The sequence below is a fragment of the Stigmatopora nigra genome, chromosome 21 (assembly GCF_051989575.1).
Source record: "Stigmatopora nigra isolate UIUO_SnigA chromosome 21, RoL_Snig_1.1, whole genome shotgun sequence".
NCBI classification, from domain to species: domain Eukaryota; kingdom Metazoa; phylum Chordata; class Actinopteri; order Syngnathiformes; family Syngnathidae; genus Stigmatopora; species Stigmatopora nigra.
In genome coordinates, this window is record NC_135528.1 from 2,920,453 (window position 1) to 2,934,987 (window position 14,535).

The 14,535-nt window shown below is 33.2% G+C and overlaps 2 protein-coding genes and 1 long non-coding RNA gene across 3 annotated transcripts; 1 reads left to right on the top strand and 2 right to left on the bottom strand.

Annotated features, from left to right (window-relative positions):
- Nucleotides 1–1,707: 1,707 nt before the first annotated feature.
- LOC144214882 (uncharacterized) lies at nt 1,708–4,426 on the top strand. The gene is made up of 3 exons (XM_077743601.1): nt 1,708–1,974; nt 2,636–2,755; nt 4,020–4,426. The coding sequence occupies exons 1-3, from the start codon at nt 1,932–1,934 to the stop codon at nt 4,226–4,228; spliced, it is 372 nt and encodes a 123-aa protein (XP_077599727.1). The 5' UTR covers nt 1,708–1,931; the 3' UTR covers nt 4,229–4,426.
- Nucleotides 4,427–5,146: 720 nt separating this feature from the next.
- On the bottom strand, nt 5,147–10,438 carry clic1 (chloride intracellular channel 1). The gene is made up of 7 exons (XM_077743600.1): nt 10,293–10,438; nt 9,979–10,026; nt 8,804–8,913; nt 8,570–8,695; nt 8,372–8,478; nt 7,987–8,168; nt 5,147–6,894 (listed from the first exon to the last, which is right to left on the bottom strand). The coding sequence occupies exons 2-7, from the start codon at nt 10,015–10,017 to the stop codon at nt 6,733–6,735; spliced, it is 726 nt and encodes a 241-aa protein (XP_077599726.1). The 5' UTR covers nt 10,018–10,026; nt 10,293–10,438; the 3' UTR covers nt 5,147–6,732.
- Nucleotides 10,439–11,049: 611 nt separating this feature from the next.
- LOC144214976 (uncharacterized) lies at nt 11,050–13,990 on the bottom strand. Its single transcript, XR_013330312.1, has 3 exons — nt 13,353–13,990; nt 12,439–12,546; nt 11,050–11,380 (listed from the first exon to the last, which is right to left on the bottom strand). It is a non-coding gene; the product is annotated as an uncharacterized LOC144214976 (long non-coding RNA).
- Between the last annotated feature and the right edge of the window lie 545 nt (nt 13,991–14,535).

Sequence of the window (14,535 nt, forward strand, 5' to 3'; positions counted from 1 at the left end):
AAGACTTAACCTTTTTTTTTCTGCCACATATTTGCTAGGCTAGTTGGTGCCGTACTGCCTTTCACAGGTCAGCTTTGACAGGCATGCTAAATAGGGGAATAACTTCTTATTTCTCTTGACTCTCGTCTTAAAATTATGTAATTTTCTACCTCTCATGGTGACATTAGAGATTAGACATTAGAATAACTTGTATAATACCTTTATTGATAACACGATATAAATCTTATATCAAATTAAATTAGAATTTTTGAAATAACAATACTAATATATGTAGTAAAGATGGATTGCACTAATATTTTTAGGCTATATTAAAATTTTGATTCTATTCTCACATGCATTTTGAGCTAAATTAGTATGAAAAGCCCTTCTAAAATAAAGTTTGATTACTATTTACTCCCTCTAGTGGATTTCTGACAACACTTTAATAAATTGCATGATTTGATGTTTACCATAGCTGATTATAAATGTAAAATAAATCCCCCAAAATAAGTTTATTTACCTCCATCTGTTAAAATTGATAAATATAAAAAAATAAAAGTGACCACTATTCAAATTCTAGAGATATAATTTGCTCTAACTGCAAAACTTTGCATATATATCATGATATGGCCTTTTGCAGCTCAAACAGGTAATTAACTAATTTTAAAAAACTGCTTATCTAGTCTGGGCCACTTTACTGGTTCCATCACAAGACCAGCAGTCAGCAGACGGTCCACCATGTTACCCTCACGTCTTCTATTACAACCCAAGTTTAATTCGATTAAATACAACGTTCCTATGTTATGACTGTCATTCGCCTTTTGGATGGTAATTATGTATCAATTGTACATGAAATGTTTATGATTCCCTTTATGTAATAACTCTTAAGACAATTTCAAGGAATCTTTTTCAGAATTATAAATAAATATATATAGTATATATTGTGAACCTGTTATTTATACGGCACTTTGTAAAAAAACATCATTTCTAGTCATTGCTGGGTCAGCATAACCTCGAAGGTTGGCATACCAAAAGCTTATTTTATGTTTAAGCGTGCAAAAACAGAAAGTTAACGACGTGACATTATTTCCAAGGGACATTTTTAACTTAAAAGACAGTTTACCAGTTTTAATCTACTTGATAAACTCATCTAAATGTTTTCTATATACAATCAACAATCACTATTTATAGGAAATGAGAGGGGAAACATGCAGTTATAATGCTCAAAATACACTTAAGCAAAGAGAGAAAAAACAAATTTGTTAACATCATGAATTTGTGTCCCCTTCTGCCCTGTGATTGGCTGAAAACCAATTCAGGGAGACCATGTCTACTACCAAAGGTAGTAAACAATATTGTGTTTACTTTGAGTTTCATTTTAATTTTCTCAACTGCAACATTATTACAATTACATATGTAAGGCTGCAAACATGTAAAAATATGAATTAATATCAAAATTGGTTTGTCACCTATCTAATTCAAAAATAATAACAATAATCCACTATAAAGTTAAAATAATACGTTTTCTTTGTAATATATATCAGTTTTAAATGTAACAGGGTGTAATAGAGGGAGTATTAATCCTCTTTAAGCTTCTCCGTTCAAGGAGCAAATCTGACACACGCAAAATGGCGGACGCACTGACGTGAATGCGCACCCGTGCTGTACATCACATGGTGGGGTCTCTATACATTTGTAATGTCTCCGACTTTTACAGCGCCTGTTGAATGAGTGTTGTTATTGACAACCTACTCTAGTCCACTACAAAAGTTTGAGAAAAAAAGTTATTGTGTTGTTAAGTTTGTCTCTTATTTTTAGAGTTTAAGAGGAAGGGAAAGCAGGATGATAATAAGGGAGGGGTGAGTTCTTCAACGGGGACAAATTGGAAATAATTTGAAAGTTGCTGTAGATGTTTAAGGCAAGATTCAGAGGTTGGACTGGAAGGAGGCATCATGTCGCAGCTTCTTTTGCTACTCCTTTATCTTCCCCTGGCCAGTAAGTACCGGAAAAAAAATATTACTAATAATAAATATTTCACTACAATCCTTTTGAACACTTGTTTTCCTGTTTGATAAGAATTTGGATTTTTTTAATTTTTTTTAATAGATTTAAAAAAAAATGTATTTAAGTAGATAGTAGATTGCCATTAAATACCCTTCATATCTTTTTATTCTGATTTATTTTTGCTCCATACTTTTGAAGATTGCTATTTTTACGTTATGGTTAGTGTTATTTCTTAAAGAAAAAAAGGGGAACCTGATTGGATGACAAAACTGGATGATAAACCTAATACTTTATCATGTTTTTAATCCTTGCTGTTGTGTAGGCTTCCTATAAAATCAAAAACAACTCTAAAAATATGGGATAATTGTGTTAAATGCCATATTTTTTGTTTCTTCTTTACATTTGATTACGTTCAACAACGTTTACCATTTTTTCAACACCATATATTTTGTCTTTACATTACTTTCCCATACAATTTATCAATACAAAACATCACTATATACACACTTTTACTGGCATTTTTGTATCTGAAAATAAAAAATGATGAACAAAAATTTAAATAAAATAATTAAATGCTAAATACATAAACTTTGGGAGCTACATGTTTTTTTTCCCGACTGTATAATTGGAATACATTTGTGTTATATTTCAGATTGTCTGACATGTTATACATGTGTATTTCCTGCTATTTCTCCTATGGATTGCCTAAAATTTCCCGAGGTGTGCGCAGAAGGACATCGCTGCCTGTCTAGCACGGCAACAGCAAGAAGAGGTGGCTTATGTAAAATTCTCTACTGAAAAGACAAAGATTCATTGTACAAAGTCTCCAACGAGCTCCATTGTACTATTGACCTAAGAGTTGTCTTTGTATTCAAAAATAGACACTGTAGGTGTAATATGAATTCTTATTAGTGGAGGAACATACCGTATTTAATCGCATATAATATATAAGATGCCCCACGTATAAGCAGCACCCTCAAAATTGCCTAAAAACTGTTGAATTTTACAATTTCTCGCGTATAAGCCGCCCCCTGATTCACTATTTTCACCTCCATATTCATGGTTTTAATAAGGAGTACAAATGTGTTACTTTGAAGGGAAAATCTTAAGAAAAATCATCACATTATTATTTATTTCTGAGGTATTTTTAGGGGTATTATTATTATTAGGTATTTCTGAGATACTGTATGATTCAAAAGCACATTATTAGGGTTAATAATCACAAAAAGGTTAATATGGCTGTCTTTGTAAACACAAAATATCAAATTGTTCCATTTGAAAAAGGAAATAAGTATCTTGATTAAGAACTTGATGCTTTTTAATGAAATAAATTACAATTTCACAATGTTATATAAGCCGTACCCTCGATTCAGTCATTTTTTTGTCCGAAAAATGCGGCTTATACGCGAGTAAATACGGTAATCATTAAAATAAATGGAATCATGGCTACTAGTTCGTTCAAAGTGAAACTTTAGAAATTAGAACGTGAGCAATATCGATATTATGCTGACCAATATTCTCTCTGAACTGTGCATTTGTATGTACAGCTAATTATTGGATATGATGGAATTATGTACTTTTGACCATACTTCTGCATAAGGCTAAAGCTAACTCTGCTCAAGTGAATGTAATACTACAGTGACTCCCCAAACTAGTGTAAAAAAGAACTATACATCTTTTAAGTTGGAATAGCTGTGGGGGTATATATGCAAATAGAAGAACAAGTGGTGAAACTGGGGGGAAATCTTTTGTTTTTTTGAGTGAGAAAGGTCTTACCTGCAAAACATTCAGTGAAGATAAAGTTGAGTGAGTTTTCCGATGGAAAAATATGGACTAAATGGAAGCTAGAACAGAAAAATAAGGTAAAATTTCAGTGCAAATTCTAGTGACATTTATTAGATCATTTATGGGTAGGAGAAATATTGCTCACCGTGGTCCTTAGTGTACTTATGGAGGTTGCCTGTATGCCCAGATATATGGAAAAATTACACATTGATGTTGACATTAAAGAGTTTTTCTGCTTTTTTTATCCACAGGTGCACTTCAAATAACCCTGTACGAAAAGAGCTGTGCTGTTCCATCTCAGTGTGGTGTGAGTGGGCAGAAATATGCCAGTGGCCTTTATTTCAACTACACTAATGTGTGCTGTGATCTCAATCTGTGTAACGGGGCATTGTTACTTGGAGCCAATTGGGGAGGAGCAATGCTCTGCTTAATACCGATGGTCATCTTTTTAATGTCCTGAAAGGTCGGAACATGCACAAATTGGGTTATTTTCCAAAAGCCAAAGTCATTAGAAAATGTCTGTAAAGGAAAATGTTATGTCACCAAACAAGATGTTTTCATTCCAATGGCTCAAAAACTAATAAAATGCAACAACAACAAAAAAATTATAAATTATGACTTTGCCATTTCCAATAAAGTGGGCAATTTGAATAAAAAACAAATAAAAATGTGACTATTTGCAAATCCTTTTCAAATTCAAGTCAACTGAATACTTACTGTACACAAAATGAGTTGAATAATGTCATTGATATGACAAGTTATATTTTATATATTTTTTAATTTCATTTTTTTGTTTGCTGCGTAATCCCAAACAAATTAGTTTAGTGTAGTATTACATAAAATCTATTTGACAACAATAAGTTTATAAGTACCGTATTTTCCCGACTATAACGCGCACTGCATTATAAGGCGCACACTCAATGAATGACATTTTCCCATATATAAGGCACACTGGATTATAAGGCGCACCCTCAATGAATAGCAAATTTCAATTTTTTCCATATATAAGGCGGACTGGATTATAAAGCGCCTTGTCTATTTTGGAGAAAAATCTAAGACTTAAGTGCGCCTTATAGTCGTGAAAATACAGTAGTAGAAGCTAAATACTGCATTTTCCTTATATAAGGCGCACCACATTATAAGGCACACCCTCAATGAATGGCACATTTAATTTTTTTCCATATATAAGGCCCCCTGTCTATTTTGGAGAAAATTTAAGACTTTTAAGTGCGCCTTATAGTCGTGAAAATAAATAATAAGTACCCTAATGGATGAAGGCAAAGCTTTGTACTGCAAAGGAAGATGTATAAATATAGTTTTGAATGAGTCTAAGCATGTATAAAAGTAGATAATTTAGCATATTTACATTCAGAGAATATTCATTTGTGAGGAAAACTTTATTAATCTTATTTTTTAAAGATACAACAATTGAAATATGAGTTTAGAAGTAAAAAAAAATAATAATTGTGCCATCAGTTTGATTGTCTCCTAATTATTCAATATTTTCTTCATGGTCACTTTTCTGTAGACAAATATTACTTTGTTAACACAAACATGGAATAAACCAAAACAGTATGAAGTAACAGGATAAAACATAAATTGGAGTCAATATTAAAAAAAAAAAGCATGCATTGTAATGGACACATAAAAAGTTGAGTTGAAAAACAAAAAAAAGGTAACATTTTAATTAGTTAGGTCCCTGAAACTTTAGTCAACTTGACAGCGAAATATGATTCCGAAGATATGTAAGTATTGATTGATTGCGGATGATAAAGATGGCAAGGTTGACGTCGACAATTTAAGTTGTGTAACTTAAAAAACAAAGATGCCATATTGAAAGTGTACAAAAAAGTTATTTTTTAAAAAGTGCACTTTGGTGGCTTGAATATAACTTCATCTAATGGATTAAAAGTTATATTTTGGACTCCTTAAGATGTGAAATTTCATGAAATTACATTTGTATTGTACTTCATGAATCATCACTTTGCTTGCTAACTAAAATCCCAAAACAGCATAACAAGGCGCATCATTCTATTTAGTTCTCTTAACTCTCTTAAGTCACTTTTCAGTTTGTTAAAACTTGTAACGAACAATAAACTAGTTGAAACCTATCCTTGATTCAAGTTCCTTTTCACTAGTGTGATCCTAACAAGAGGTTATCAAACAGTAACTGATATACATACTAGTCCCTTTTCCTTCAAAATAATAAATGTGGACAAATGTATCATTATAAAAAAAAAAACTCCCATTAAAAGCTCATAATGAGCATAAAGCTTCATTTCTGTAAGTAAGCATTTCTTGCAAAAGATAGATAACTTTTTTTTTTTCAACTTATCTAAAATGACCTGCTATTGTTGCAACACTTCCTGTAACTTTCCTCCAGTATGAATAATATGTTAACACACAATATCCGGAACAGTCATAGTTTTTAAATTCACTTCTTAGAAAGGAGAATTAGGGTCAAACGGAAAAAAATGAACACGTTTGGAACAAACACATTAATTTTGTTGAATTTTGGATGAAAAATTTGCTTACCAAATGGCCCCAACACTCCTTGGTAAGTTGGAAGTATGACAATAAGAATCCATCCATAACAGACGGAAGAAAACGAGTAAATACGGTACTTAAAAAGTTTAGGAAACTGGGGCACCTCCAGGAAAATAAATTCACAGAATTCTAAAATTATGAATGATTTTGGAATGTTTCTGGACTTTAGTCAACTTCCACCACATTAAATTACATTAATAATGTATACATATCTCAAAATGTTGGTCCATCTAGCGTATGTGGTTCCATTTCATACTTACTCCAATCGACATGGGATTTTAAATTTCAAGTTTGACTTGGCAAAGCGTTTTTAAGCAACTGCATTTGTATGCTTAGTTTTACTTGTTTGTAGACTTATGTATCTACCTCAGCTTTTTTAAATTGATGGAATTTAAGCAACATTTTACCTTCATAGCCCTATTTGAGAACTTTGGCCACAGAAGAATAAGCCATGTGGATTTCGTCATCGATGGGGCATGTGGAGGAAAACTCCTCGCGGGCGTATGCTGCATTCAGGTACCGCCACAGGTGGCACAGAGCTTGAGGGATGCTGAATTTGCGATACTTTAAACACACAACCTACAATGAAAAAACAACTTTAAGAAGGCTCTTTTTTTACTAGTCATTTTCCACATTGTACTGTATTTTCCCACTTTTTTTCGTAGTTTGAATGGGCCTGCGACTTTTAACGTCTTTTATTTCACTACGACCCCCAACAGGTTATGTTGTTTTTTGGGTTAAAAGCTTGTTAATATGTTACGATAACAGGTGGTTGTTTTGTCTGTTGTACACTCATTTTACTAATTGCTATTGACTTCCAGGTATGAAGCACTCACTACTTTACAGTCACCTCTAGAGCCAGCCATTGTTGATGTTTTGGATTTTTTTGTATAAAATCTTGCAGTGGGGGCTATATGATGGAAGATTTTGTAAACTAAGATGGCATCTGCATATTTAACAGTATTGTTTCACTTCAGGTGTTTGTGTTTTTTTTAATATCCGACAGTGGTGGTTTTTGTTTTTTTTCCATATATAAGGCGCACTGGATTATAAGGCGCACTGTCTATTTTGGAGAAAATTTAAGACTTTTAAGTGTGCCTTACAGTCCTGAAAATAAGGTAGTTTGTTTACAGTAATCCCTCGAGTATTGCGTCTTCACTTATGGACAATTCATTACTTTGCTACTACTTTCTTTACATTTTTTTTCCTGCCATTAGTTATTTAAAAAAAGTAAAGTTCATAAAATGTGGAATGCTTGGATTTTCACATTTTTATGAACATAATAATGAACAATTTATACTAAAAAAAATCACAAAGAAGTGAATTCTCCATAAGTGAAGTCGTGATAATCGAGAGAAGACCGTAACCACAACTATCATAATTTAAATTACATTCACAGACCTGTCACCATGGAAACAGCGAAAACGAATGACACAATTGAAATGTACCAATATCATGTTAGTTTTCATCATTCATAACTTTTTGCCTTTAAAATCCATTCCTCACAGTTGTTGATGCTGCTTTTTAAGAGTGAGAGGAATTTTTAAAAGTTATCTTTTGTGAAAATGATTGGGAATAAATGAGCTAAGAGCAGTCAAAGTGGTGTGTATTTTGACAGTAAATGGCCTAAGTTATGTTTTTATTTACTATTAAATATAGAAGATTGATTACCTTGACAATATGGAGCTTAGGGAGCAAGTTGCAATCAGCAAGTGTAAGTTCTTGGCCGTCCAGGAAGGGGCGTGACGAGGAAGTGACTTCATCGGCGCTATTTTCGTCAATTTCGTCAGGAAGTGGAGAGCCGAGGTAGTCGTCTAGTTTCTTAAGAGCTTTCAGAAGCCCTTTCTCGAGATCTGTGCACAAGTGTATCAACAACATTGAAGTGTTTTAGTTAAAATATATATATATATATATAAAGGTCCCCTTCCAAACGGACTTAACCTTGCTTCTTTTTAATAATGCAAAAGAAGTTAAATAAATCACAAATTACTTCGTCCTGTATGAAACACAAGATAAAATGAGGATTCGCTTTGCTTGGGGATTTTATGTTACTTACTTTCATTTGTTTGAGGGTTGGAGTTCTTGATGTAAGCTGAGAATTTGGAGAAGACATCCATGCCTGCTGTGTTGGACTCGGGGTTACGAGCTGCTAGACGAGGGTACCTGAAGTCCACAAGAGCCCACTTTTATATCAAAAAACTGTAACTAGGGTTAAAGGAAAAAGTACAACCAAAGTAATGAATGGGTAGACTACCTTGGGGGACAAAGTGTGTCCTCCATGAACTCCTCGATCTTGTTGGTGTCAGTTTTCACTTCATTGCCAGACAAAAGGAAGGGTGGCTGGGCACCCGGAGCCAAGTCCTTCAAGATCTCTGGCTTTCTTTTAGCAGATGACAAAAAGGAAGTGAGGAATAAAGCGTTTTTCCTCCACATCGGAAACCTAAGATTGTTAAATATGTGGGTGGTGCATTCAAGACTGAACAATTACCTCTTCATGTCCACTGTGGTAACATCAAAAGTGACTCCTTTAAGCCATAAAACCATAAAGAGACGTTGAGAGAAGGGACAATTGCCAATACTCTGGCCATCGCTCCCAGCCTGCAATACAATAGTTAAAAAATAGTTTATGCAGCACTGCACAAATCACAGAAATCTCATTTTGCTGGAATCTGAGTAGAGCAGTACCTTGACGTATGGGTGCCCCGACATACGAGCAATTTGAGATACGAGTAAAATTTTGAGCAGATATTTATCTTGAGATAAGAGACAAATTTTGATATACGAGTTTCAGCATGGATTTGCACATTTTTATGAATTTAAAAAATTCTTCAGAAAATTATTAATAGCAGAAAAATCGGGAAGTGAATTTGCGATAATCGAAGGAAGACTAAGTTTAAGGCAGTGATTATTTTCATTATTCTTAAATAGTTTCTCAGATTAACTAGAAATTATTTTATCTATTAAAGAGGCAATGTTTTTCAAATTATTGCCATTCAAATTTAGGAAAAACAACCATTCACACCCACGCTTTATGAACCTGAAGTAGCAGTAAGCACTAAATTAGACCGTTGTATTAAACCAGTAATTTACAACAAAACAAAAATATATTAAAACTATAACACAGGATTTTTCAAAATGAAAATCTCAACTACTGAACTGCGTTGGACTTCTGTTTCTCACCAAATTTAAGACAAATTACAACTTAAATCCCAAAATAGAAGTTACCATGGATAAGTGGAAGTATTATTCAGAAAAGTTACAAAAGCATCTTTCTTCTACCAAGTGCAAAAAAAATAGAAGGTGTAGCACGTTCATACAGAGGAATCATTATAAAAAAAACATGTGAACAAGACTTTAGTGTTGAACTCCTTATGAAATGGGAAAAATGTGATTATTATGGGACAAGCGTGTTTTACGACTAAATATAGAATCAGGTCTAATGTAATGTGCGTTTAATAAGATTAGTTGGTTTATCGCGCCATTGAGTCCATAGAAGATTTATGAGTGACATAAACACCGCCAGTTACATTTAGGGTTGAGATACAGCTTCGCAAAATATGAATTTTAATCACGAAATGAATCACCGTCGCGCATTTTCAACGTGACGCGGCGTATCTACGTCACAGTATGAGCTAGTGTACATAGAACAAATATCGGCCTTACCTTGACAAAAAGTTCCAATTTCGGCTGACTGTCACTCATCTTCCTTTCCTGTCAAGGAGGAGAACGTTAAAACGTTTCGACATTTCACCAAAGTGACGCCATAAAACCGGAGAAGAAATAATAGTATTTCGAAAGCGAGAGAGCCAAGCCCATCTTCCGCTAACGAGTTCCAAAGACGAAAACAGCAAGAAAACAACACGAAATATCATCGGAAGAGTTTCACCAAGTGGCTTGAATGTTAAAAGACAAAAGTACTCGTTGTATTAACGACTTTAAGAAGGGGACAAAAGTATATTTTCCGTGTGTCGTGTTACCTTGACGTGCTACTCGAAGCTGCTGACGCTTGTTGCTCTTGCTAGTTTCTCCTCCCAGTGGTGGCACCATTTCCTGGAGGCCAACGGCCTCGACAACCAAACCGCACAATGGCGAAAAAATACTCACAAGGAAGGGATTTTTTCCCTCTTAGTGGAACTCATTCTTTCTGAGCAGTGGTCGGAACTTGTTTTAACAGAATCCCTTAAGCAATTAATATCTTATAATGTTATTTCTTAGATTAGATTAAAACTGGGTGGTTCGGTGGGTAAGTGGTTGGTGTGTTGGGCTCACAGCTCTGGAGTATTGGGTTCAAATCCTGAAAATTGTCATTCAGTGGAACTCATTCTCTAAGAGCAGGGATCGGAACTTGTTTTGACAGAGAGTCCCTTAAACAATTCATATGTTATAATGTTATTTCTTAGATTATATTAGATTAGAACTGGTTGGCATGGTGGATGAGTGGTTAGCATGTTGGTCTCACAGCTCTGGAGTCCTGGGTTCAAATCCAGGTCATGTCCACCTGTCTGGGGTTTGCATTTTCTTTCTGGACCTGTGTGGGTTTTCTCTGGGTAGTCTGTTTCTTTCAACATCCCTAAAACATGCATGGTATGAGTGTGAGTGGGAATGGTTGTTTGTCTCTTTGTGTACTGTGACCACCAATTCAGGGTGTGTCCCCCCCCCCCCCCCCCAACCCCCCACTGGCCCGAAGTCAGCTGGGATAGGCTCCAGCACCCCCCGTGACCCTAGTGAGGATAAAGTAGTTAAGAAAATGAATGGAAAATACAATTCAAACATAAGTAAAAAGACAATTACTTTTTAAAAACGAAATTTAAAATTGTACATTTAAATAAATTAAGAAAATATAATTGCCAAATGTTGAGTTTTAAAAAGCTGCATATAGAAACGCCACACACAACAATAACAATAACTCTATTCAGTAGTGAGGAAATGCTAGTGGCGTCTGCATGAGTGGCTGTTGGATAGGGGGAATTGGGAAGTTGATGATGGCGTTGGTGGGGGGATCCAGACGGAAAGAAGCCATCAGGGAGTGGTGGAGTAGAAAGGACGGTGGCAGTTCATGCTTTTTCTGGAAGAGGACGACAAACGTATTAAAATGATTTTGTTGCCATAGCAACTCACTGCATCATGAAAAAGCTTGCTTTTTAGTCAACATTGTATAATGGCGTCATTGAAAATGTGGGATGTGTCAAACTGACAACAATGCCTTTGTTTTGGTTGCTTTTGTTATGAAAAAAATATACATGGACATTTATTGTAACTATGATGAGAATTTTGATCATTAAATTCAGTTTTTGAGTAAAGATTTGTATTTTTTATAATTATAAATGATTCCTGATTGTTCACTAACATCTAAACTTTATAAAGTATACACATTTTTACTTCTTTTATGTTTTTTAAAAGTGTTATTTTGAAAGATAGAATTATTATTAATAAAAATAATACTATAGAAACGCGTGTAACAAAATACATTGCGATTTAAATAATCTTTTATTGATTCTTAAAGAGATATTCAAGTTTATAACAGTAACTCTACAAAAGGGCTTAAAAAGAAAAGGTTTTAAGAAATGCATGTGATCTATTTTTTCAATTTGTTCTATTGATATAACACATATATTTTGCATAAATTTTAAAACAACATGTATAATTACTAAAATTGATGTTTTAAATATATTAATCAGAACAAAGTAAATCTTAACATTTAAAACTAAATTATATTCAGAAATAATATATACATGTATATATATATATATATATATATATATATATATATATATATATATATATATATATATATATATATATATATATATATATATATATATATATATATATATATATATATATATATATATATATATATATATATATATATATATATATATATATATATATATATATATATATATATATATATATATATATATATATATATATATATATATATATATATATATATATATATATATATATATATATGTGAAAAAACAACATTATAAAATGCTTTTGTAAAAATGTTTTAAATAAATAACAATAAAATGGTTGTTTTAGGCTTTAAAACCTGTAAAAAAAATTAATTAATTAGATACAAAAATGTTTTGAATTGCATGCGTTACGGTCACTGACCGCCTGGAAGGTGGGTGACTGCTGCTGTCCTGGTGCAGTATAGGGTTTAAATTTGGGTTTGGTCTTTTTGCCTGCCGCTCTATCCTTGTGCCTCCTGCTACTGATGTGCTGCAAACATGAGCACAAAATACTGGGTAGTATATACAAATCTTTTTTTTCTGTTGACTAATATAAGAGCACATTTAGCTTTTAAAGAGATGTTTCAGGATTTCACTTTTGACCCTTCATAAGTTCATAAACCCAAACGTTACAGTGATAACGATTGGCAATAACAAGCTTAGATAAGCGGGAAATAAACTTCGACACTGAACATGTGTTGGGGTCAATTAGATTAAACTTCTTTTTGAGTGTGTCTGCATCGTAATCGGATTACGATGCAGACACACTCAAAAAGAATCAGCAATCAACAAGATCAACAATGCAATTGATATATTAATACAAAAATGCCTTTGCTGTAAAAAAGTGCCATTTAGAGGGGGTGTAAAGTGTGTTTTATACATAAGAAATTTGACTCGTAATACTTTGAATCGGTTGTTTATTTGAATTTGGATTAAATCCAAATTCAAATAAACAACCGATTCAAAGTATTACGAGTCAAATTTCTTATGTATAAAACACACTTTACACCCCCTCTAAATGGCACTTTTTTACAGCAAAGGCATTTTTGTATTAATATATCAATTGCATTGTTGATTTCTGAAGGAAGCAAACAAGTGTGTAAGGAGATCAATTCCTTAATTCACATTTTACAAACTAGCATCTTTCAGTGAATGAAACAAACTTAGATCATCAGATTGAAAGCATCACAGTAGTGTTCCCTTACAAAAGGTTTTCTTTGTCCATTGTCCTTACCACCATAGCAACAAGCGTCATTTATTCTATTTAAAAGGTAAACAAAAATGATTTTTACTCACCGAAAGGCATACTTGTCCAGTGTTCTCGTTACCTCTGCGTCCTGCGTCTGATACGCACAGCTTTTCTTCCAGACGCACAATTTCAAGTAATGTGCTTTTTTCGGACGCAAAGAAATTTTTATCAAAAAAAAAAACCAAAACACATATATCCGATAGCAAACCAATTTATTCCACATAATCTTTGCGAAATAATTCTCGCGTGAACGAGACTAGCAGACACTAGCAGACGAAGGAGAGAAAGCGATAGCAAGAGTTTCGTAATAGTGTAAGAAAGATAAAAAATGTTTCAGAAAAAGCAAAACAGTCTGGATAGTTATTTCGCAGTTAAAAAATACAACTAGTAAGAAAAGAACTGCAGAAGATTCGATCGATGATCATGAAGCAAAACGGGGGAAGCAAGGAAAAATACGCACATTTCAAAAGACTTTTGGCTGCAAAGAGAGGAGGATCTACGAGCTGAAAGACTAGTACAATGATAAATAAACCCTAACCCTAAACCATATAATAAATAAATTAAATCTGAATGTTTATATATCGTTGCTTATGTTTTATTTGCATCCGTAGTATGTTGGGACTCGTGACAAGTTTCCTGGGACGCACAGTTTTCAGACAAGCGAATCCCTCGGACTCGCAGTGTGCCAATTGTAAAATTATCACTGCTTGTCTGCAGTTTCCACGTGCGTATAAGTGTGTCCCCACTGGTTGTATTTCCCATCTGCATCATCCTCTTCTTCCTCCCACTGTTCATCATCATCATCATCATCATTGGATGTGTCACGATAAAACCCAACTCCCACACAGTCTTTTTTTTTCAGTTTGCTCAACTTGCTTTAAAAAATGTATCAAGTTGTACATAACCCCCAAATTCAGAAAGTGAATAAAACCAAAGTTTTATAAATAAAAGTCAATAAAATACTAAATATAGCACAACAGAACATAAATTTGTTTTTTTCTTTCATTTGAAATGTGGTATTTCTTTTCATAGTTTCACTATTTATATTACAAAAAAACTAAATAAAAAATAAAACTAGGTCTTATTTAATAATATGGTAGGAAAGTAAAATAAAAATAATAATAAAAGAAAATACCCAATAAAGCCAAATCTAAGATTAAGATTAAAATAAAAGTTAAAATTAAACATTTCTACAAAATAAATGTGTCAAAAGAATAATTGTATTTAAAG